At 39.4% G+C, this 25,834-nt stretch overlaps 1 protein-coding gene across 1 annotated transcript in view; it reads left to right on the top strand.

The window, feature by feature from the left end:
• The first annotated feature begins 2,075 nt into the window (after positions 1-2,075).
• PARD3B (par-3 family cell polarity regulator beta) overlaps positions 2,076-25,834 on the top strand; it is a 393,422-nt gene continuing 369,663 nt past the window's right edge. Inside the window, exon 1 of the mRNA XM_030951868.1 lies at positions 2,076-2,267. Within this exon, the coding sequence (XP_030807728.1) occupies positions 2,148-2,267 (120 nt within the window). The 5' untranslated portion in view covers positions 2,076-2,147. The remainder of the gene's footprint in view (positions 2,268-25,834) is intronic.

The following is a 25,834-nucleotide window of genomic DNA, read 5'->3' as shown; positions in this document are numbered from 1 at the left end:
GTAGCTGAACTCCTCCTGCCTCCTGCTCGCTCTGATTCAGCTCTGAAGGCTGCTGTGTGGGACTGCTCCCCCTTATCATTGCTCAGGAGCAAAGAAGGAAGTGAGGAACTGTTGCTCCCTACCTCAGGTACTCCTGTTTCTCCCTCCTTAAAAACCGAGCTTACAGAACTGGCTAGGAGTTATACCAAAGCTTCCCTTTTTCTCCTCCTTGATTACTTTTCATGCGTAACACTTTAGTAGCCTATCTGACTTGCTGATCCTTCCAGCAGTTGGCAGGAATGCCCGTTTAGCATGATGAATGCTTACAGTGGTGCTGATCCACGAGACACCACTGAAACCTCTGCTATTGGGAGCCAGCAGTGAGCTGGCTTGGGGCTGAGTTGGCAGGAACACAGTGGTGAATCTGAAATGGCCACATGGGCAGACTCCAGGGAACCAGGTGTCCCCAGCACCACCCTAGGTGCTCTGGAGGTGTTTCTGGCCTACAGGCTGTGCTACCTTACCCATGGTGTTTTCTGAAGAAACAGAAAATTCCTGTTTCTTTGTATTGCTTCTTTGCTCCTGGAGGGAAAAAGAAAGTAATTTTTCTATGGCTCAAAGCATATGGGATGCACACTTGTTCACTTACACGTGCAAACACATGTACACACCCAGGAAAAGTTCTATATATGGCTTAATAGATTATTTCCCTGTGATTTGTTCTGAAACACTGTGGGCTGGTGGCAGACACTTCTGGGTTTGAAAATGCAAGGAGGAATTATTTACTACCTGCATCAGTCCCACACACTGCTACTGCTGGTTCCTAAGGAACCAGGATGAACTTTGCACTTACTGGAGTTTGTGGTTCTGTCCTCATCTCATCCCAAAACCTCTCTATTCATTCAACCTTCAGCTTATGGTGTTCTGGCCCACTTCCACTGCAACATCTCTGGTACTCTCGTTTGGTTACGTCACACAGCATAGGGCTTGGACTGCCTATTGGAATGCTAATGTGAACTGGTGGGGCAGTTTTACTGCAGTAATAGTCCCCTTGTGCTGTGTGATGTCATGCTGTGGTTTAGAGGTATTTTTATACTGCCTTTGCTTTGCAGTGATTTTCAGTAATACACACGTCGGTGGGTAGATTGATCTATTATGATTATGAGGGCATCGAGTATTTGTATGTGGTCTAGGGGTAGGTAAGATGTAGGGAGCACTACTTGGTTACCAAGTAGTACAGAAAAGGGTACTTTGCAGAATAGCAGGTGTTTGGGGAGCGCTGCAGAACCTCACGCCCCATGATGCAGGTTGTGTGGCTTTGCTGTACCATGGCTTGAAGAGTATGGGCTGTCACTGTATCGGGGTGATGGGTTTCTCTGCGTGCTATGTATCCTGCAGAGCAGATGTGGGGCTTGGCAGTGCCTGAAGGTCTCTGTATGGTGTGGCAAGGTGCGCGTAAGGTCTCGGGTCAGTCTCTGAAGTTCGGGGTGGGCAGCTGCGTGCAGGTGTTTCACAGCCCCAGTTGCTGCGCCGCCGAGCAGGTTGGGCACAACTTCTCTCTTAGGTGTATTTTGTGTGCCACAGGGCCTGCTCGAAGCGCGAGGGATGCTCTGTGCCTCCGGCGGTCCAGCCCAGCGCCGTGCTGGCGGGAGGGCTGCTTGGCCAGCCGGCCACACAACTCTCCGTGCCCGGCAGAGCCCCCCCCTCTCCGGCAGTATTTCACGCCGGTGACTGCTGCCGCGGACCGGGCTGGGTGCTGCGGTGTGGGTGCACCCTGGCTGCCCGCTCCGCACAACGCGGCGTGCAAGGGACACCCATCCTCCGGCCGCACGGCAAGGGCGCAGCTGCCCGGCGCGCTCACCCGCGGCCCCTTTAAGCCCGGCCCGGCGCTTCGTGCCCCGGGCGAGCCCGCCGCCGCCCGCGGCCGCCCCGCCCGGCCCGGCCCGGCCCGCGCCTCCCGGAGCGCCGCGCGGGGCGGGGCGGGCACGGCGGAAGGAGAGGCCGCGGCCGGGCCTCGCTGCCGGCGCTGCCCGCGCTCCGAGGCGCAGCCCCCGCGGGAGCACCTGCCGCCCGCCCCCGTGGGGCCGCCGAGCCGCACCTGCCGGCGCTGCCGGGCCCGGCCGGGCGCCGTTCGTGGGCGGGCAGGGCGGGCATGGCGGCGCGCTGAGATGAAAGTGACCGTGTGCTTCGGGCGGACCGGCATCGTGGTGCCCTGCAAGGACGGGCAGCTCCGCGTGCGGGACCTGACCCAGCAGGCGCTGCAGCGCTACCGCAAGGCCCAGGAGAAGGTGAGGGGCGGCCGGGCCGTGCGCGGAGCCGGCCCGGGGAGGGGGGCGGCGGGGGGAAGGCCCGGGGCCGGCGCGGGGGCGGCCGGGCTGGAGGGGCGCGGAGGGGCGGCTGGGCTGCCGGGCCCTGCGGCCGCGGGGACACGGACACTGTCCCCCTGCCCGGTACTTTGTGTGAGCAGCTGATGCCGGCGGGCGGGGAGCGTGTCCCGCTCAGCTGCCCAGCCGGCATGGCTGTTACTGCTGTGCGTGTTGACTAACAAACTTGAAACAGACAAGAGCATAACAATAAGTCAGTTTCATTCAAGCTTGTGTTTTCTGGCATCAGCTGCTCAGTGAGGTGCTATCTGCATGGGAAGGTGATTTCCTTTACGTGAAAGGAGCTCTAAGTTTTTCTTTGGCTGTAGCTAATTGAGCATAAAAATATTTTTTCTTTTTTTCCTCCAAGAGGCAGGTGCTGAAGGCTAATGGGGTACTGTTCAGTGTTGATTAAAGGCCTAGTGTTCCAAATACTGCTTTGTGAAAGAGATTCCAGTTACAAACCCTGAATTAAGGACATGCAGTATTGTGTTCATCTTCCTAAAACGTCTGAGTAATAAGTACAGCCAACATCTTAAGGGCTCTGTTTTGTGACATGTGCTAGTTTCTTATGGGCCCAGTCAACTGTTTGATATCCTGAATGCAAAACTGGAAGTCAGTTCTTGTTCTTGCAGATTTAGTTTGAGACAAACTTGCTACTGATATGTTAAATACATCATGAACAGCTGAGACTGATCTAGTAGAGATTGCTATGGTCTCCATGTTGGTCCCTCTGAGCAAGTGTCATGTTTTAACCTGCCTTAAGACATGTAGAGCTTGACAAATATTTTGTGTTAAAACTAGTTTTTTCTAATGATGCTGTCTGTGTGTAATAACTACAAAATGCTTGTAGAATTCTTGGTGCTGTTGCAGTCAACAGTCAGTGAGATCTTTTGCACTGAACTATGGTTGAGAGTACTGAAATATATCTTTAAGAGATTGGCTTTATCAGAAACAGAATTACTTTCAGCTGTGTTGAATTTAGAAATTTACAAATTGATTTCAGCTTCTGATTTGTGCTTGTGATGACATTGAAATTAGTCTCATGATGGCTTAAAGGTGGCCTACAAAGCCTTGTATAAGTTGTTCAAATCCCTTTCCTTCTCTACTCTTTATTTACTTTTTTTTTTATTCCTTTAGAAAGAAGTAGAAGGGTGCCTGCCTTTCTAGGTGAAGCCCTGACTGTTCTAGAAGGCTCAATAAGCAATTATAGGATAGAAATTCCAACAGTGTGAGAAAGCTTCAGATAAATGCCAGACACTTAACTGTACTGCTGTTCTCATGCATTTGTAACCAATTTGCTATTAATTAGTATCTAAAGAATTTTTTTAATGTCTAGTTATAATCTCTTGTGTTCTCTTATGCCCTTTGGGTGTGAGGTCAAAATCATCAGCCTTCTTTATAGGACAGCCAGAGGCCAGAGTCCATGTTTCTGACCTTGTAGTTCATGTTTATGACCTTGTATTTCTTCCTTTGCAAATAAGCTTGGTGGTTTCTTGTCTTTCTTTTTGGCTTATTTTCTTATAGAAACGTTGAATTCCTTATTCTGCATCATAGGTGTACAAAGTGGGTATGGGCCAGGTTGTTCCAAAATTGCTGATCACTTTGAGTAATGGCTTCAGAGCTAGAGTTTACACAAGGATGTGTAAAGAGGCAGAGTGGGGGAGCAGCCTAAGGACTTGAAAAGCAGAATAGGTTTTTATTCAAGTCAATAAAAAAAGTTTTATATCTTGTGTATCCTCTCTCCCTCCCCCTTGCTCACTGGAAATGCAAACAGTTCTGTTGTAGTGCTTTGATTAGCTGGCTTCCAACCTACAAGGTTTGCAGTGCAACTGGCCAAGAAGATAAATTTCTTCTTATCTTGACAAGCATCATTTAGCATTAGATTGCTTTCCTGGGGGAAAATTTGGGGTTGGTAAAATAGATCATACAGATGTCTCAAACAATTCATTTTATTACCTTTTGGAGTATTTTTTGTGTGATGTAACATGATGGATTGGGTGTTTTGCCACTTTCCTTCTCTTTGCTCTTTCTGAAATTAACTTTCTTAAATGTAAAATCTTAATGGGAATGGGATTATCTCAAGATAATCAGCTAAAATGTGCTGTGAGGTGTGCACATAAACAGGTTTGTGCTAAAGATAACTGAATTTGTTTTTCTTTTCAAAATATCTAGAATGTTTGGAATACTTTGTGAGAGAATGCTGCTCTTTCTGTTGGCATGTTAAGTGTTCTTTTTGTAAGTTTTTTTAAGTGTTAAAATGTTTTAAAAGAGCTAAGTGGAAAATTTTATTGTTAAAGTGCCTGAAGTATTTGGAGAGGGAGGCAGAATTGATAGAAGGAATATCTTTCATAGTTGTAGATGGGAAAATGAAAAAGGTAGCTAGGATACAAACTTCAGGAACTTTTTATTAGTTATGGTACTGTCAAATACCACAAAAATGTTTGAGAGGCTCTGCGTTTTGGGACTTGTCCTGGATGTCTAGTTTTGCTCTTACACTACAGTCACTTGTCTGGCGAAGGGGAAGATAGAAGATTAGACTATTAATTCATGTATACTGTAAAATATTTGAATACACATATACAAATAAACATTTTTGAATTGGTTTAAACTACTTTGCACTTATTTATATTTGTAATGAGAGGAAAGTTGATGCAGTAAATGATTAAGTCTCTGGTTTTTCTGGCACTTTTGATAGATAGCTGAGAACTTGGTGGCCAGTTGCTTATTGTAGCCTCCTGTGTTTCCTTAGGAAATTTGATTTGGTTTCTTGACAGGACTGTGTTGGCAAGGTTTGGTCATGAAGGCTCAGTTGCCTCAGTTAATGAAGTTGCTTTGTTAACTGAACCAGAACACTGGACCAATTTCAGTTGAGAAATCAGACAGTAATTATTTCTCAATGCTACTGAATTTGGTGGCTTTTAGAGGTACTGTAGCAGGTCCTGAATGGGCGGATCCTGTCTGTTTCACTGGAGGATACAATAACTGCCTGGAATTAAGAATTTTTTATTGTAGTATCAACCAAGAGATTTCTGTGGTCTAGGATTTTGTGATGTGAATAGTCATAGATGTTTAAGAAATTGTTTCTCAATCAGCTGCTTTTGTGAGGATTATAAATAATTTTTCAGGGAAGTCACTATCATCTCAGAAAAGTGACTTGAGCAGAATGAGGTTTGTTGGAATTCTTGTGACCCAGGATCTTCTCTTGTTTCTGTTTAGTTATGTACACTAAGGCTTCCTGCTGACAGGTAGATACAGTGGGATTAATGATTCCTTATCATCAGCCCAGCCCCTAACTTGATATTTTGGGGCCTTGGGGAACAGTTGTGTGTCATCTGTTGCATTTAGGATTCTTTGCTTGAGTGAGAACAGATGTACTGTAAAAGAGTTGAGTTGCTGTGCCTGATCCTGTGTTTGCTTCTTTGTAGCCTTGGATGCAAGTCCTTGTTGATTGTTTTTCAGTCAATTATCAGAGACTTTTTTTACCCCTCCCCCAAGTATATGAATGAGAGGAAAAAGAGGAGTTCTGGGTCAGCATGGGAGGGTTCCATGGGCTCTTGTGATGTTAGGATTTGCATGGTCCTGTTGAAAGCAATTCCCTAAAATGCAATGAGGTTAAATGCACTCAAAGTAGATGCTCTGTTGTGCTCACATCTCTCCCCTTGGAAATGCTGTTCTCCCACATTTCAGGCAACAGTTGAATTGCCAGCTTTGCAGTGGAGCCCTGGCTCAGCTGGAGATCTTGCTTGCTGTCTCTGAGGCCTTGAATGTTGTTGATACAGAAAGTGATGTCTGCCCAGGGAAATGAGGCTTAGCAAAGTGAAATCCACTGTGGCTTTTTCTTAAGCTGCAGTGAAACTTTTCTGAGGGAAATGTGTAAAACATCTTGCTGCTCCAGATGTTCTTTATCTCTCTGGAGGAGCCAGAAACAGGGAAGTGGTGGTTATCATCTGTGTGTTCATTTACTAGTGTTTGCATATATGGCACTACCTGCATGGCTTGATTGAAGTGACTGCTTTGGCTGTCTGCAGTCTTGTTCTTGGAAGCCAGCTGAGTGAGTGGGACATGGAAGTCATGTAGCAAAATTAATAATCACTGCGTTTGTGGATTAAAATTTCTCACTTTAGGCACAGGTAAATTCTTGAGCGGCTCACTGTTAACAGCCTTTGTGAGCCTCCTTTGGGAATGGGGATGGAGACAGTCAAATATTAGTTGCCTTGTCTTTCTGGAACTTGATCTCCACTTGCAACAGGAATGTGTCTTTTCATTCATGAGAACATACAGAGATTAACTCCAGTTAATTCTGGAGTGGTGATGAGAATTTGCTTTGCAGTCAGAGTGAGCAGAAAGCAGTAAGATAGGTTAATTCAAGAATGGTGTGGTTTTGATTAGAATGAGAAAAAAAGGTGATTTGGGTTGTATTGATGATGCTTCCCAGATTAGATTCATTTAGAGAGCTAGTGCTGCAGGTTGATTGTTTATATAATTTTGTGAGTTCTACTAATAAAATACTTTCTCAGTTTCTTTCTGTTCCTGCTTGCTGACCACATGACAATTAGTGTTCTGGAATTAGGTATTACTGTTGTAAATCAGCCAGCAAACAGAAGGAGAACTAAATGTTCCTGTAGTTTCTCTAAATATATTTGGGATAGGGCGAATGACAATTTTTTAAACTCTAATGCTTACAAAAGATGTTTGCAAAACCAGAAGACTTTTTCAGAAGATATATGTGAAATGTTTTGAAAGAAGTCTTTTTTTATGACATTTTTTTCTGTTTTGGGCAAATTGTAAGTATTTAGTCCTTTATAAAGGCAGAGTAATAGAGTTGTATTTGTGTGGCTCTTGTGTACTTTTGTCTTGGACCTGGTCTCTAGGTTTGGTATTTTTCCCTATCCCAGTTTGTCTTAGTTTATTTTATTTTTTTGCTCTAATAGGGATGGGGTGAATCCATAATTTTTGTTTTACCAAAACAATTCTAAGCTCTGTCTTCAAGTATTTTTTTTTTGCTAGAAATGGTTTTAATTCTTAATTCCCATACTTTTCTTAGTATGCTTAATCAGCTACAGTATGTTAATGAGCTTATACATTGTTTTGGCAACTGATAGATTTCAATGAACAGCTTGATTATCATTTCTGCATTCAGCCTTTGGAGTTGTCACTATGATACTCTACTAAAAAAATGAGAATAAAACTTGATAGACTGCTTTCTCATTACTATTGTATGAGTTTGAGTAACTGACTGATATATAGGAATACAGGCTATATGAGTAGGGAAGGGAAAGAAAATGGAAGGAGACAAATGGATTCAGAAACTCCTTGTTGACCTAAAAACGCTAGTGGTGATATTTCATTGAGATTGGGAACATCTTTCAAGTGGCAGAACTTTGGGTTAAAAATTTTAAAATTTTAAATCCTTAAAAATTTTCTGGATCACTTTTACAGGGACCCAAAAAAATTGAGAGTTAAAAAGTACCTGCCTTTTAATCACTTTTGTGCAAAGTATCTGCTGCTGTGTTGTATCATATCCACTAGTGTTGAGGTAATGACATTTTTGGTAGATTTTCAGGCTCCTTTTCTCACACCTGTTTATAATCTCTACAGAAAAACTGCCATTGAATTTAGATTTGTCGTAGAAAATGTCTTCTAGGACATTATGTACTTACATAACATGAAAAAAGAAAGTTTGGTTCCCTTTTTCCTTATAAGAAGTTGACTATTGCCAGTAATGGGCTTTTGGCTGAATACCGAGTTACCTGATGTTAATGTGTTTCAGGGGAGCTCAGCTGAAGGTAGAGCTGGATAAAACTGCTGGAAATTCAATAGGCAAAATGAGAGTAACCTGACCTGCAGTCTATGTGATAATAGTGGGTGTCTGTTTTTTTTTTCTCCCAGGTCATATTTACCAAGTTCTGAACACTATTCAGCTGTTATTAATTGAGATACAGCAAAGATTTGTGCAGTAACTGTTAAATCAGTAATAGGAGGAAGCCACTAACGAGCAGTACAGAGTTCTAAGCAGTGACTGCTTGCTGTTTCTCTTTGCCAATTTGAAGATGAACTCTGAGTAGACTTGTAGGAATTTGTGAAGAAGGAATTCAAACCTCAAGTGGTATTTCTGGCATGGGATGGAACTGGGAGGTGCTTTTGCTTACTGCATAAAATGCAATTTTAAACGTTTTATTTTCTTAAGTATCTGAAAATAGAGGGTTGTGATTTACTGATATTTTCTGAAAAACATAATGTCTATAGTTAAGCAGATACAGCCATTTGGGCATAATGTTTTATGTTGTGTGACTTTACTTTCCTCCTTACTCATTCAGCATGATAGGTCGGTTGAATTGCAACATACTGTGCTGTCTGGCATCCTGCTACTGTAGCAGCAGATTTCCTCCCCCGTTGAGCAAAACATTCTTTAGGCTTTCCTAATGATTCGAATGTCAGAACTGCAGCTTTCCTAGGCATGAAGACCTATTGCTTCATTATTATAAACTCCCTCTAACCCCCTATAAACATTCCTGTGTTTCATCCTTAATGAATGTGATAACACTAAAGGTCTTGAGCAATTAGTATCATTGAAAACAGATTCTGCTTTGTATTTTAATATTCCATTATTGAATCTTATGTGTAAGGATATACCCATTTTATGTCAGGGAAGTGACTGACAGAAATGACAGGCTCATGTGAATGGCTTATTGATTGAAATTGTCTTGTAAATTCCACTGGAGTAGGCAGTGCACTGAACACACTGTTAAACTGAGAAAACTTCTTCATATGAGAAATTCAGAAAATCACGTTACAAGAACTTTTGGGAAAAAAGCCTCTGCAGTATTTGTGTAATATTATGATTAATAAAAGCATTTTTTTTACCCTCAGGTTATATGTTGCTGTGGTAGTTCTGTAAGCCCTCTTGTCCCTCTTGTCAATACTTTATTACTTCCATAGGATTACTTCAATAACTTATTTGTAAAGGAAACTTAGTGTTATAACAAATTACTGTTTGCAGTGGATAAGATTTTTTTGGACTGTTTTCCTCACTTTAAAGAGAAAGTATGTAAGTCTTGATTTTGTAAATGTTTTGGATTTTTTTCCTCTTTATGCCTAATCATTGTGCTAGAGACGTCTCCATTAAAGGAACTATTGTAATGTTTTAATGTAATCAGAATGTCTCTTCTTTCCAGTGTAAACCTGTAATTGTTATGTCACTACTAAATACATCCATTCAGAACCGATGACTTGGCTTTCTTGTGGCAGGTGCCACAGCACTGCTCAGGCGCTTGGCTTGCTCCTGAGAATGCTCCCGAGGTGGGAGGTTCAGACAAGTTGCTCATTGGTTTCCCAAGAATGCAACATTTGTTGCCACAGAGAGACTTCTTACCTCAGTGTTTTTCTTTATTGACTGTTGTGTGCATGAAAAAGAAAATTACAAAATGCTTGAATGAACATACTTCTTATGGCCTATAATAAGGATAGCATTGGAATGAGGTGTAGATAGGGAGGAAGATGAATGATTGTACTCTACAGAGACTGAGAGTTGGAATCACAGGATGCAGTCTGATGGGTAGAAGCTAACAGCTGGCACTGGACTCACTCTTTTTCTTGGCTGGGGATTTGACCTCAAAGATGGGGCTCCATTGAGCCAAATGATTTTGCAGTACAGCTTGTCTGGTAGTATAGAAAGTTTTTCAGATTACCAATAAAATCTTGTCTATTGGTAAATCATAATACATGCCCTCTCTATCATTTTCCTTTATGAAAATGCAGTAATTCCTCAATCAGTAGAAGAAAATGAATGCTTACAGGGGAATTACATGCAATCCCAAGAACAGAGACCTGCATTCCTTGAAAGTTGTGTGGCTTTATTTTTTTACTTTGACTAATCAGTTTCTCTACTCATATCTCATTCCTAAAACCTTAAAAGACCTTCACACTTTTAGAGAAGATACTATCTCATGCTCATCAATCCATCAACACCTGAGTTGGTCTTTATTGGCAAACCTAAACATCTGAATTATAGATTCTCTGAGAGGAGACAAAAAAATCCTTTATATAATAATCTCCTGTTTCTTTCGAGTGACAATGTACTATTAAAAGAAGAGTAGTTCCAGCTTGAAAGAAGTTATAATTCAGCAGGTCCAGGTTTGGACCTTTGAAGGAGAGAAGAGTCATAAATCCTGGTGGGTTAATCCTGTGTATGTGATATATTTGTTACATACATATCCCGTGTATATGCTGTATTTATTCTGTATCCAAACCCTGGAGCGCCCATTTGTAGGCCATTTTGCAATTAAGGGCTATTTTTTGTACCTGCTCTGTAGCTTGTCCTCTTGGCTGGTGTGCCGGCAGACAGGCAGACTTCAGTGTGTCTTTATAAATTTTGGTGATGTCCATAGTAAAGTAGTTACCTGTTTGTGTTTCTCACCCAACTACAAGTTCTGAGGCCATATAGTCTTTCCTAGCCTTTATTTTATTTTTTTAGTCTTGCAATGCTGGATGTCATTAATGGTGGTAAGACCAGAATTTCATGGTGAATATCTGAGGATAATTCCATGGTTTTTCAATATTTTAAAGAGTGTTATTACTGCTGAATGTAGGCACTATTCACATCAGTTCCTGTAGGTTGAGCATTTTTTTGTTGAATGCAGTTCATTGTGGTGCAGTTTGCCTAAAATGATGATAATTTTTTTAAATCCTCTGTTATACTCTGTTGGTGGGTAGTATTTTGAGTGTTAGGAAGATTTCCACTAACATTTTCTGTTTGGCAGTTCTTATTTCTAACCACAAGCCAGATGTGTAACCAGACTACAAATTTAAAGCTCTAAAGACTTTGCACCTATTGGTAGCATTGGTTGCAGGCTGCTTGGGATACAGACCCTTTGTAAGTGATGAGTTTCATGAACAAAAGATAGAATGTGACCTAGAACTCTGCTTAACTAACTTCTTCCTACAGAGCTTGTCAGAATTCCACGTGCCATCTCACCCTGCTACTCCTTGCAGAACAGCCTTCCTATGGATTCCTGGTTGAGCAGCTATTAAAATTCTCTCTTCCAGCTGCAACTTTTTCTATAAGGCTTTCTTATTTCAGTAAGGATTTTGATGGGGAAGTTTCATCTCAGAATTTTTTTGATCGGTCCTAGATATTAAACACCACGAGGGCAGGACTGAAATGCAATGGTGCATAAGTAGGGTAAGCAATAAAGAAAGCTACTTGTGACAGTGTGTCCGTGGCTTTTCTAGAAATAGAAGTAATTCAGGGGTTGTGCAAATCTGACTGAGGCAGTGTTGCTGTTTTGCAACAGTTTCAGTGTAGAATGGCTCATTGTAGCCTTTCTCTTTCACAGGTAGTCGGGGCCTTGCAGCTGTGCAGTAAAAACTGTGCCTCGCTCTATCCCAGGCAAAACCAAATGACTTCCTCTAGTCATACTTCATCAGTAAATTGGGTGGTGGTGCTGCATTTCACCAGTACGTTTTTTTAAACTGAAACAAGCTCCTACTTTTGAAATTAATACTCCCAAAGTCTTCCACTCCCTGCTTAAGTTATTTCTCTAAGGAAGTTTTTTTCATTATCTTGGTTTTTATTTGAACTGTGGGTTAGTCTACATGAAAGCCTGTATGGAAACCAGAAGTCATACAGGAGTTTTTTTTTTGCTGAGTAAAGACTCCAGTGGGCTTGCTTTTAGAAAAAAAATGCAGTACTTGTTAAGCTTGCAGGAAAAAAAATGAGGGAAATATTGAATACATCAATCAAATGTTTATATATTGGGAGCTCTGTGAAATGCTGTTTGCCTCCAAATCACGTTCTTTCTACTCAGACTGAGTTAAAAAGTTATTTGCACTAACAATGATTTTTGTTAAGGTATAATGATTTTTTTTTGAAAAAATAAAATAATTGGCTGCAGTAGGGGGTTGTCAGCAATTTATTAGTTTATTTTTACAAGGTAATTTACTACTGAGTAGGAGTTGATTTATGGAAATATCTGGTCTGTTCTGGTGTGTCAAAAATGTATCATACTTTGCTTTGACTCTAGTTTTAATTGTATTTTCTTTAGGCTACTCTACTGAGATTTCTATAGAAATTCAGTATTTTCTTCAGGTTGCCCTCCCTGTTCCATAGAATGGGTTACAACAGTGCACTAATATATAAAATTTGCTTAATTTGCATATTTTTCAAAAGTCTGTTTCTCACAGTTGCCTTATTTAGCAGATGTGTATTTTTTGATAATGTTGGACATTTGACTGTTCCAACGTTTTAGTAATGTTGGAAATTTGACTGTCATATTCTGTTACTGGCGCCTCTCAACCTGTTCTTTGTCTGCTTAAAGAATAGAACAGTGGAGAGGCAATTGCTCTCTTCGATTGAATTTTCCCTTTTTTTTTTAGGGTGGAAGGACTTGCTGAAATTTTTCAAGGACTGATGAGAGTTAGCATGCTCAGCCTCTACAGAATTGGGCTCGTTTGAAAAACCAAGCGGCTGCCAATTCACAGTTAATTTTCCCCTGCTGGCTGTAATAAATGTATCCTGAACAAATGTTTCAGGAGTTCCTGGCATTATGAGATACAAAAAGAAAACTCCCTGAAGAGCTGGAAACCTGAAATAGTTGTTTTGGGTGACAGAAAGGAGAAGGTTCATTGACATTTCAATATTGTGCATAAAGACCAGCATTTGCATAGTAGTAGTCATGATGGAGGTATTGTTTAGATTGCAATAAAAAAGGGAGATGCTTTTTTTTTGAGGAAAAAAAAGTACATGTGTGTGGAAAAAAATAATGTAACATTAGGGTTTGTCAGTGATAAATTATGACTCTTCTGTGTGAGGCAAGAAAATTTGCATGTAAAAATCCAGGGAAGACTTCTGTATTAATGTTTCAGGAGCAGTTATTTGGATAGCTCTCATTCAGCTGCTGACTGATGGGAGGTACTAACTTTGCCTGAGAAACCCTGATGGAAAGCAGTTCACTGACTTCCTGAAGAGCAAAATTAAGAATTAATTTTTGCTCTAAAAACTCATCATATCTCATAAATGCTTAGAAGAACACTCAGGACCTGTGCATTTTAAATATATTACTTCTAAGGGTGTTTTCTTCCTTGATTACTGTTACCTTGATACCCTAAGTCTGGAAAATGCTGGTTTAGGTAGTTTTCCATTTAAATTGAAATTTTGTGTGTTGTGGGGGAGTAATTGCTGCAAGTGAGAATGTGAAAGGAGTAGATGGTTTGTGTTTGTACATTCAGGGTGCTTTTTTCTTATTAGGCCCTTCATGTATTATTAAAAATGTAATGCTAAAGCTGGGCTGCGTCTTCCTCTGGTCACCTCGGGTCTCTGGTAGCTGTGCTTGCAGTGTGATTTTTTTGTTTATTTTGCTGCAGCAATATTCAGTACCATTTAACTCTTAACAGTGTCTGAATACATACTTTGGTTGTTTTTATTTATGTATCAGGAATTTTGCAGTTATATATGTATCATAGTCTTTCTTGTCTGGTGTAACAAAATATATTAATTGATATAGTAATTTTATTAAATAAGCTGTATTCAAAGACACTAGGAAAACACTAGGTGAATTTTTTTGGGTAACTTTCTAGGTTCTAAATATAAAGTACATCTGGCAGTATGCACACATTGTTTGTCCTGGTGTGACCCAACTGTCTTTGAATTTAGTGAAAGTGGAGGGGTCTGGCTTATTGTTTATAGTGCAGTTTGTTAATGGCTGGAGATAGGAAATGAGCATCTCGCTAAATGGAACTCTTGGTCAACCTCTGACTCTTGCCTTAAGGCTTTGAGAATAGACAATATGAAAAAAAACCATCATCTTTCCAGATGGCTGAATGCTTGATGTGTCTTTATGTTTAGCTGTCATTCAAATATGAATGCTGTGGTGATTATAAGTGTCTTCCATTTTTCTGGTTTGAAATGATCCCTTTTATGCATTGTGTGTTTAGAGATTAACTATTTGGCTTATCAATATGGATTTTAGAGTAAAAAAAATCCCAGCTTGATTGTGTAGCAAAATCCAGGGTGCTGATGTTCATAAGCAGACTTGACAGTGAGGGTCTTAGTTCCGCATGCCTTGGTGCGGACCAAAGTAGTTTTGAAATAGATTGTAGTGGACTGCTAATGTTCTGCAAAATGTTGTTGCTTCAGTTTTGAAACATCTTGTGTGTGATAAGTTTCATGCTAGTGGTTCTTGTTACTGAAAAAATACTATTCTGCAATCTGGCAAGAAAAAGTTTGATGAAGGAGGCTTTGTGGAATGGAGTTCCTTTTGACTGGGAGGAAAAAAGCTAGATTTAACTTTTGAGTGGTGAGGTTGAATCATGTATTTTCATGATGCTTGAGTTCATACTGAAAGATACAAGCTACAGTTTAATGATCAAACTGTTAAATACTGTTGTAAACTGATGCGCACTTAATGGATTTTCAGGCGGTTTTTCTTGGAGTTTTCTGTGTGTTTTTGTTTTTGAACCTGAATTCATAGTTAGTGTAAGAGATATCTTTCTAATAATGCAGCCAAAACTGTTGCAGGTTCTGTAGGAATCTAAATCACTTACTTTGTGTCCATTAGACCAGTAAATTTTGATGTTATATTTTTTTTATTAGCTGACATTGGCAATGTCCTTAGTAACCATTTAAAGAAGAGAATGAACTGCTTCATTGCATGTGCTGTTTTCATTTTCAGGCACTGCAATATGGTGATAAAATTTAGTGGAAGTAGGTCCAATTACTTTGCTGCAAAGCTTTCAGCATCTTGAGGCTGAACTTGTCACCAACCAGCTCTCTACCTGTTTTTGTGTGTGGGAGTTGGGAACCAGATCCCATCATCCCTGACTGAGAAGGAAGCTGTTACTCTGCAAGTCCTATTGACAGCGCATTGTGCCAAAATAACATGCTTAGGGTTGAGCATTCTTGTGAGTAATTGCTGTGTTATGCCCACCTAGCTATAGGCATTTTCAGTAGATCTTTGTTTAATTTTATTTCTTATTTCTGTTGGTGCTTGAGCATGGCATAATATGTGGAACTAATGTATGTGGGTACAGTTCTGGAGCCCAAAGAGAATGAATGAGGTAGCTGACTGAAAAGTAAATTGCCCTCATCATCAATGATGGATGGCATCAAGCTGCAAATGAAAATGAAGGTTGTAATGGCATCTCAGGACTGATGCAAAATATATGCAAATACAGCATTTGAGCAAGTTTGCTTACCAGCTGTTTTCATTTTTACTCTATTGTGGGGTTGTACTGGCTGGATTAAACTTGTGTAAGGAGGGTTTTATTTCCATGTGACCCCATTGTAACCTATGGGTTGGAGAAAGTTACTACCAAACAGTAAATGGAACATGTGCCTCAGGTGTCATTTTTCACATTTGGGCTAAATGTTGTATTTGACCCACTTAGACCTACCTGTCTGTTAGTTGTTTTGCAGTGACTTTGGTGCTGCCTTCTTTCTTCCTCTGAAACCTGTGAAGATGTTTCTTTCCAGCTCTTTTGTGATTGTTTTCCTGAAGACACTTGGAATAGCAGAAGAAAGCAGCCCTTTGGGATAAGGGCAGGGCAAACCCTTATGCACCCTTAATTAGTAGCATTAAATTTCAATGAAAAAGTGGATAATCTCACTCTCTTCACTGTTTTTTTATCTGGCCAAAATCTCCTTCATGCGTTGAGGTTAGGCATATGGCATTTAGTTTTGATGATGTAATTATTCTGGCATGTTCTGTTTATCAGTCAGGTGAAGGGTGTTCTCAGGAGCCTTGTTTGGGTTTCATCCAGTTCCATTGCTTGGCTTTGGCAATATATTTAAAGGTAGAGGTTGTTTCAGCTGTTCACCAGGTATATTTGCTGTATCATGGAATTTAAATACTAAAACTTACCCATGTTGTACTGTGATGATATGAATTTTATTAATACAGCACAAAATATGGCAGATTATATAATAATCCCCACAGTGTAATATTGAACTGCTAAATATTTATATTACTTCTTAAACTTACAGATTATTTTCTTTCAAACAATGGTCAGAACCACTGAAGCTGACTAGGCTTTATGGAATTAGGCAGTGCTTGACTGTTAGTTGTGCCTTCAGAACATTATTGACCCAATTGTGTTTTCTCCTGAGAAGTAAAGGGAGGAGAGAATCTGGTTCATTTAGTGTTTCACATGAGAAGGAAATAGGTTTACAGCATCCTCTAGTACAGATCTGCAAACCTTGCTCCAACACCTGTATGGTTAAACCCCTCTGTTTCCCTCCCTGCACAACCAATTTTGAGTCTATTACTTTTCACTACCAGCCTTTAAATTTTTTTTCTTTTTTTTTTTCCCTTTTTGTTTTCATTTGTAATGAACTTACTTCTGCCTCACAGGGAGTCTGCTTACATCTAATGCTTTGAAAATCTAAAACTACCCTGGCTGTCTCAGCATCTCTACAGCACTGGGTCTACAATTGTTCCTTATGGCTTGATTTTGGAAGACAGTCACTGAATGTACTGTGGAAGGTCATGTATTTTCTCTGAGTGAGGAAACAGACCCCAGATCCACACTTAACTCCTCTATAAGGACAGCAGTGAGCTGTGCCTGCTAGGAGGTACCATGGGGAGAGTTGATTAGGTTGATATGGGCAGTGGTGCCGGGGGTAATTGGTGCATTTCTGCAATGGAACAGCTTTGGATGTGTGAGAAGGGAGTGGTAGTCTGACTCCTCCTACTGACACTACAAATCTGACAGTCTTTGGCAAAATTCCTCCCCAGTGCCTGGTTGGTGATTGACTCATGCAGGAAATAGGGTGGTACTCCAGCAGAAAAGTCTTGCTGTTCTCTGTGGAATTCCCAAAAATACCCAATGGCTTTCTATGAGGAATTAAGGATATGCTCCTATAGTTTACTGCAATTCTTTTTTCACTTGACCTTTATCTAAAGCTCCGTTTATGTTAAAAGTTTGACAGGATTCCAGCATGCTTGGTCTGCATTGTCTTACAGGCATTTGTATTCAGTTTTGTTTAGAGTCTGGTGTTACTCAATCACATCTTTGAAGCTCTCAGCTGCTTCTGATAAGCAGTCCTGTGTCAGCTGCAAATGCATTAATCACTTTATCAAAGAAAGGCCCAACAGTTGTAAACAAAACAATCTTAGATGTTTTCTAGATGCAGTGCTGAAGTGCTGGGTGCCCTTGGAGATACGAATCATTTATCATTTTTTGTTGAAGATCTGGTATCCTTCAGTGCTGAGTTTGTTACAGACTTGAATTGTGTTAATTTGCAGCCAGCATTGTTTTTATCTGTAGCTGTACTGAATGATTTGAATTTAAAGGATTATCAGTTTTTGTTGGCAGAATAACAGCGTTGTTCACTCACTTAACCTGGACTTCACTTCTGAAACACGCTCCTCTTACACACATGCCTTTCTTACTTTAAGTTTTTTCCCGTTCTCATTTCTATGTGAAAAATGATAGTTTGAAGGGTTTGAAGATAGTTTGAAGGAGTAGCTTTATAGTTCTGTCCGCCCACTTAATGTTGAATTTTAAGAAATCATGGCTGTGGTCTTTAGCCCCCCCAGCGTTACCTTTAGGTAATCAAACAAAAAGCCAGATGCAGTGCTAATTAATTACTCACCAGGTGCCTGGAGCTGAGAAGCAGTTTGCTTATTAACATAACAATACTACTCTGAATATTGTAGATAATATTTGACATGGAGGACTTGGGATATGAAAGGTAAGCCTTCAAATCTTGTAGGTTTATTTAGAGGTGTTTTGTTCTGGAATTGTTGTGTTAATTTGCACAAGGTTGAGTCTTCTGTGTTTCTGCATTGTTGAAGCTGTCTAATCTAATGGACTTGAAAAGCTAAAGGATATTCTTAGTTGATAACTGAAGATCAGATTGTACTTATATTCTTACATTTGTGTAGTTGTTTTGGATTCAGTGCCCGGCATACAGTGTGCTCCACTTTTAACTGAGGCTTTGAAGGGGAGGTTTTGGCTGGTTGTTTCAAGTGCAGTGTGTAGACCTCTGTCTAAATGTGTATCTCCAGCTTTCTTTGTAAAACTAAAACAGGCTTACACGGTCTTCTTAAATGTTGGAGTGTAATGTAAAGGTGGGCTATGTGATCCTCTGCTGATATATTCTCTGCATCCTGCTTTATTCAGGTAATATTCAGACAGCTATATCCAGAGAGTGGTTTTTCATGCAGATCCAGTATAAAATAAGAATGCTCTTATTTTTGAAGTGTTCTAGTGCTTCAAGTCAAGGACAAGTTGAAGTGTCAATTGAAATAATCTGTTTGTCAGAGTACAGATATATAAATCCAAAAAGATTTCTATATCTGTACTCTGACAAACAGAATTTCATGATAGGGGGATTAGGAGCAGTTTTTTTCTGTTTTCTTCCTCAGACTGAATATGGGAGATAGGTATTTTTTCCCCTGCATATTCAACTGTCAGGATAAGTCAACTCTCTCTTCTTTTTCGTTTCTGATTACAGTGAAGTACCTTCTCTGCTTTGTGGAAAATGAAGATTTTATTGTTAGTACATAGTCCTAGTAATTTCTCAAAACATAATAATTTAAAGATGGCTAAAGGACAAGAAATCTTCTAATCCCTCTTTGCCAAAACTATCTCTGAGAGCCAGAAGAGACTCACTGTCCTTCCTTCTGCTGTGACCTACAGTATGCAAGTGTCAAGTGACTCAAGTGGGAGGGTCCTTTTCACTGTGCTTCCCTTGTTTTTATAGCCTATGTGAAGAACTTCCGCTGTTTTCATGTTCTGTGGTTTGTCTACTAGGGTCTTAGGTCAGGGTCTTTATCTTCAAGTATAATCTGGGACATTTTTAACAGATGCGACTGTGTATATAACCTGTGTACCAGGTTCCTTGTAGCTCACATCTTGACCTTGAGAGCTGTTAGATATCTAAGCTCATCCTGCTGTAACGAGGTGGCTCTTATAACCAGTACCTGTTTTGAGTTTGTCTTCCCAAGGAATGTGTTAACTGTGCATGAAAATGAATCAGAAGGAAAAAAGTGCAAAAAGGATGAGTTTTATACCTCCAAAATGGAGTTTGGTATATGGTGGTGTGAAGAGAACAGATGAAGACAGAAGGAAGTGATCATCAGTCCTTGCTGTTGTGTTTTGACTTCTAGTCATGGTGATACTTGGTCCTGTTAATTTCTCAGAGCATAATAATTTGAATATGGCTAAAGATCAAGAAATATTCTGGGTCCCTCTGGTGACTAGGGATTGACTAATGGTATTTTGGACCATTTAGCATGTCAATGATAAAGCTGGTGGTGAGCTGTACTTGTGCTGTGTTAGGCCTCATTTCAAAGACTAAAAGGAAGCTGTGCTTTTTGGTTGTTCACTTTGCCTGGGAAGAGCAAGAGAAGATTTTTTGCTTTTTTCGGGATTGGTAATGGATTGCTTTTGTCGCAAATCTGTGGTAGTCCACTGGCTTCATGCGTGAATTGTTTGGTTGTCTGTTTTGTGCTCTTGCCATCCTTAAGGGCCAGCAAGGCAGTGTGACCAGACTGTGCAAAAACTGTTAGTGCTCTGAGATAAACTCAATGTTTCTGACAAAGATTAATGTTTCTCTGCTGACCCGATCTGATGAGTTCCTCTTTTGACATCAGGTTTTTAGTGCCTTCAAAGACAGAAACTTTAAAAATTGAATATTTAAAGTGATCTTATGTAAATTACTGTGTTCAGAACTCCTTTTCTACTTCCTACCATTTGGCTATATCACATCTCATCATGATTGGAAAAAAGAAGTGCTTGAGGGAAGATTACATTTTCCACAACTAGTATTAATAGATAAAATGAATGACTCTGAACAAAAATTTAGTATGTGTGAAAATACATAGAATGAGGTTTAATTTTTTAAATAGCTTATTTACAGGGAATAGTTTCCTCTACTATAGTTTGAAAAGAGATCCTTTTAAATAGTAGGAGAAATTGGGTTTTTTTGAAGAAAATAATCTTTAATTCACCTCATACTTGAATATTTAATTTATTCCTTTTAGGAGTAAAATTTCTTCTGTGTTATCTTACTGTGTGAAGAAAACTTCCTAACTGATCTAAAAAAATCAAAATGTGTGCTTTGTTCGGAAGCAAAGCATCATGGGTATAACAACTTAGACTGGCGTTACTTCTTGTGATCATGTTTTGTCATGAGGTTTGAAAGCTTGTTAGACCTGCTAAATTTATTGTGAAAAGGGAAGAGCTTTGTCTTCCATGTACTCACAAGTTTGATTGCTTGCAATGTACTTCTTTCTGTTCCCTATCACCCTGCCAGTTCAGGGTGAATTCCTCTCCGAAGATCCTTTCCTGTGCGACTTTATTTTTATAGTACTTTATTTCATCTGGAGGACAGATTAGGAAGCATCCCTTACAGTCGCCTTTCTAAGACTCTTTCTGCTGTATGGCCTTCTGTGTTTTCTGTAGCTTTATTTCTGGATACTTAAAAGTAGTTTCTCTCAGAGCAGACTACCTTGTCCTTTGCCCTTGCCTCAGCTTTAATTTATGTCCTTGAGCTCACTCAGTATAGATCTTTCTTTAATATTTAATAACTTGAGAGAATGTGTGTCACTCCAGCTGGTAGAAGGCTATAAAGAAGTTTTATCTTCTCTCTAGCATCTTGCAGCATTTTCACTTCTAATACAAGCAGAGTCAGAGTGTTGGTGAAGGAGAACAATAGCGCTATGAAATACACAAGGAATTTTTTTTACTATCTCACTGTGTTGTAGCATGTTTCTCTTCCTTGTATTATCTTGAAGATTTCTGCTGCTTTTGAATTTCTAACTGGAAAGGGTTAAAAATGTGTTGGTTAATGTTATGCTATAAAGACAATGTAATTAATTAGAGGTAAGAATTTATTTTTTCAACAGTGATACCTAGAAATATGAACTTGTAATGTCCTCTGTTATGTGTAATGTAAACTAAACTCTGGAAGCTTCCTGAGCAGTGAAACCTAAATATTGCTTTATCTCTATTTTTTGGAGTTTGTGAAAAGAAGACCTAATTTGTACTCAGTTCCAAGTGTGTGTGTGTAAATATATATATATGTGTGTGTATGATTTAAACACATGTACTTCATACAGGGAGGCTTATTCAGGTCAGGTCTGTGCCAGGAATGGCTGCATTCAGTAACGTCTGGAACAGACTTCATCTCTTGCGCAGATAGCTGTTCATCTTTGATTCTTACAGAAACTTCTTGTGGCTCCTTTTATTCCACAAAAATGTTATGTCCGTAACCTACAATATTGTATGCAATGATACAATTCTACATTTGTACATATGAAGAGAGTAGAAGTGGTGGTTGTTTGCCTGCTGTAAGGATGGGGTGTGATGCGTATTGGGGCATTTGGTTTTTTCCTTTGGGTTTGTCTTAGGCTGTACAAGGACATCAATGCATGCATGTTATGTTGTTGCTGAGCTCTAAATGTTCAGCTCCAGATTGTGGTAGTCTGTAGTGTGCAATGTTTGCTTTGTGATCAGCTCTTGATTTTGGAAATTCAGTATTCATATTGCTGTAAAAACAGAGCCCCATCTCTACTACAGTTGAAGATGACATCCCTGTTGGTGGCAGTTGAGGTGAAATTTGAATAAAGTACCGTTTCAGGCTTGTTTGGAGGTGGTTTTGGTGAGCAAAAATGCTTAAGGCTCTTCTAATTCAGTGATAAACTTAGAGAAGGATTTCAAGATCAGGGTTGAGGCTGTGACCAATCTCATCCATATGTTCCTCTCCAAGTTGCTTTTTGTGCTCTGCTCCCCAAGCTGTGGTCTGAGAGTAACTAATACTTAGTGCTGTTTGGCTGTCTAATGCGGCTACACTGTCTAGCCTTAAAATGCTTATAGAAATCATTAAATACTACTTAATATATTGAGGTAATGCATCACATTGCAGTTTAGAATCTAAAAATAAGGGGTAGAATACCTCTCTTACTGACCTTAACCTAAAATATCTCTTTATCAGAAAATATTTTATGATTATGGGATTTTTAGTTTTACTGTCTAAGTGACAGAAAACAGTATGACCAGAGGCCTCTCTTTCCCCTAAGTTTGACCTAACATTTATTCCCTTGTTGTGTATGTGGAACAGGCATATATGATTTCCAATTTAATGCTGTATTTCATTGAAGTCTGTTTGCTCTAGTGAAGCATTGATGTGGAGGTACTTCAGAAATATCAGCATGAGGAGTAATTTTAAGTCAGTCCTATGTCTGATTTTTTTAAGTGCATCTCATTGTTACTATATTAAATTCAAAATTCCAGTGGAGGTTTTGCTATTAATTTTATGTGTTCTGCACAGCAGAACAAAATACAGCATCAAACAATAATTAATTGTGAAATCATTAAGTGGTGGTGTTTATTTTATTGATGGTCAGCTGAAACATATTTAAACTTGTTTGGATTCTCTTGTTCATTAATAGTCAGAAATACCCAGTGTGGATTGTAACATTTATTAGGTATGTTGCTTAGCTTTCAGAAAAGGAGACTGGTACTTTTCTATTGGAGTTGAGAACAAAAAGAATCAAGAATGCACTCCACCTTTCTGATACAAAAAAATGTGAATTTATTGATTTATTTAAAAACCTAACAATAAATGGGAGTGCTTTAATTATAAATGGATTGGTTTTTCATTTGAGTGTGTATGTTGACTGAAAATAAATGTGTAGAATTCTTGAACCTGTTTTAGACTATTTGAACAGTGATGGTGTTGTATTAGGTGGCAACAGCTAAGTCAGGATTCTGTGACAAAAAGAATGTCAAGCCCATTTTTTAAAATTTATGTCACTTCTCTGCCTACGTTGCACTTGTGCATTTGTGTGACCTGGCTTTAATTTAACATTTGGTAAATATTTGCATAGTAATTCCTCAAGTGTTCTCCCACACATAAAGGAAATGATGATAAACAGCTTTTAAGTGGCTTGATGTTAAACGCGAACATGACTTGCAGCCCTAAGGTAAAATGCACATCAGAGTAACTGTTCAATATTCATTTGCCAAGTGCTGTTATGAATTATACCAGGTAACTTAGTCATACGTCTTCTTTACGTAGATTGTTACAAGTTTGTACCTCAGCTGAATTCCTGCCTAGGGGTTATGTACTGTGCTGTGAGAGAGCTTCTCCCCACTTGTGATCCTAGGATTTTTTGGAACCGTAGTTTGTGTTTTCTTCAAGATGAACTTTCTAACAGGAGAGCATTTAGGAGCACAGATAGAATCAGGTAATCATACCTGATTGCTGCCCTGAGCTTCCAGGCTCTATTAGTGTTTTATTTTTACAAGAGGCTTTTTTTATTTTTCAAAACTTAAGTATTTCTTTTTAAGCATGTAAAATTTTAATGATGGTGATTAAGAAGATACGGTGAAGAATCGTTCTAGACACTGTCATTCATTAGACTAAAAGTTCAATCTCAAGCTAGAGAAACTTAAAGGAACAACAATCAGTCCTCTAAAAAACCACCCCAAAACTTGTCCTAGTATTTTAGAATACAGTTGTTAGACTTCTTTTCCTTTATAATTCATAGGTTCTCAGCAAGTGCCTTCTCAGTAAGTATGTTCTTAATCTCTTCCCTGATCAAAAATGGGGTGTCATCCAGCATTTGCTGCTTTCAGCAGGTAAGAAGTGTTATTTTCTGGAAGCTGTCTGGTGCTGACCCTTTGCACAGTCTGTCATCTCTGTTACTGGGTTCTGACTTGGACCATTCAGGAGGCACTGTAGAATCAGCAAGCTCTGTTTTGCAAGGCTTTCAGTCATATACTTTATGAACTATAAAATTACTCTTACTTTAGAAAGGCAATCTATCGCCTGCCTAGAAGTTTTAAAACACATGGAAACCTGAAGTGTTCTTGATGCCCCTTTTGATTGTTCTATCATAGTAAAGCATAAGAACCTTAAAATAGGACAGTCCTTTTCCTGAGCAAGTTTCATTTTCTCTGATAATGATTCTTGGGTGTACCATGGTTATATTTTGGACCTGTTCTACTCCTTTTGAGCTCTAAATAATGTGCAAAATTTGAGTTTGTGCATATGCATGTGGATACAGTGCTGTTTGGAACTTTAGATACTCAACTTTTATGTCTGCTGGTAGTTAATTGTGGAGGGATAGAATGTAAGAAAATAGTGCAGAAGGTAGTCTCACACCTGAGGAGTTGCAGCTGTACTTAATCACCAAGATTAGGAGCAGGCCTGCCCTTAATAGGCCACAGCTGTGTCCAATACGAAGACGAGTGCTACAAAAGAGTTGGAGTTTGTTGGTTGTGCAGTGAAGAAAGATGGAGTTTGTTGGTTGTGCTGTGAAGAAGGAGTCAGTGCTGCAAGGATTTGTCCATGAGAAATCACCAAGAAGGTATGGGAGCCTTTGCAATAAGAGGACGACAGTTAATAGGTTGTTTTAAGTAATGAGTTTTCTGAAATGTTAATGTTTTATTTAGTGAAGCTGTCTGGACTCCTGGTGCAAGCAAAGACACACAGAAGAGACAAACAGATATATAGATTTTAGTTGTTGTTGATTTTTTGGTCTTTTTTGTTGTTGTTTGTTTGTTTTTTGTATGGACACTTTGTATCCAATGCATGGCAGTGTTTGGAGTTCACTGAAAGAAGAGAAAATGTTCTCTGACTTTGAAATCTTTTTGAATGGCCGAGTGGGTTTGTGACTATGTGGATGATAACCTGGGCTATCCAGCAGTAGTTACTGTTTGCTTCATCAAACAAGTTTATGAAAAGCTCCCTGCTCCCAGCATGGGTTTTTAACTTTCAGGGATGAAGTTCATATAAGCCATTCACATTTTTGTTTTTGAGGTAGCAAGTATTCAGTCTTGCTCTAGTCTATGCTGGTTATTGTAACTGGGAAGTCCTTGAGAACTGAAGGTTGTAGTGTGCTCATACTGTGTGTACCTGAGTCACAGTATGTGTCTAAGCCATTAAGTATTTTTCTTCAAAACAAACTGTGAGTCCTGTCCTGTTTTAGTTCTTGTATTTCAGTGTGAATTGTCATTGTTTTCTTTTAAAGAATCTTACATTGGCTACACTTGTTCCAAAAGATTGGTGAGGAATGGCATCTTCTGTTCTTTGAGACTTTGAGATGTTCTTTTGATATTGCCACTAATAAAAATAATTAAATTACTGTTTTTGCTGTGGCCCAAAGTAAAAGAGGGTTAAGAATTTGTTAAATTTAATGTAGTTTAGGGCGGTTGTGTGTCATGAGCTTGTGTCCTGCCAACTTGCATCATTCTATTGGGACAAGAGGGTTTTACACTTGTTTTTCCTTTGTTTCTGTTTCAATGACTCATCTCTGTTGGTACAGTTACCGAATCACAAATAGGAGTGAACACTGAAAGCAAAGTATTCTAATCACCTGTGTATTTTTTAACTTCAGCTTTATTCTTAACACTTCAACAGCATAATACAGCAGGTTTTAATGTATCTTCAGCCAAACAGGTTAGCCACAGAAGTTTGTCCAGTTAAGAGGATTGATTTTCAATTATGCTGTTTTAATGCTGTTACCTATTAAAAGTTTGTG

This window comes from Camarhynchus parvulus, chromosome 7 (assembly GCF_901933205.1).
Source record: "Camarhynchus parvulus chromosome 7, STF_HiC, whole genome shotgun sequence".
NCBI lineage: Eukaryota > Metazoa > Chordata > Aves > Passeriformes > Thraupidae > Camarhynchus > Camarhynchus parvulus.
The sequence above is the reverse complement of the archived record's forward strand: the minus strand, read 5'-3'. Positions and strand labels throughout refer to the sequence as shown.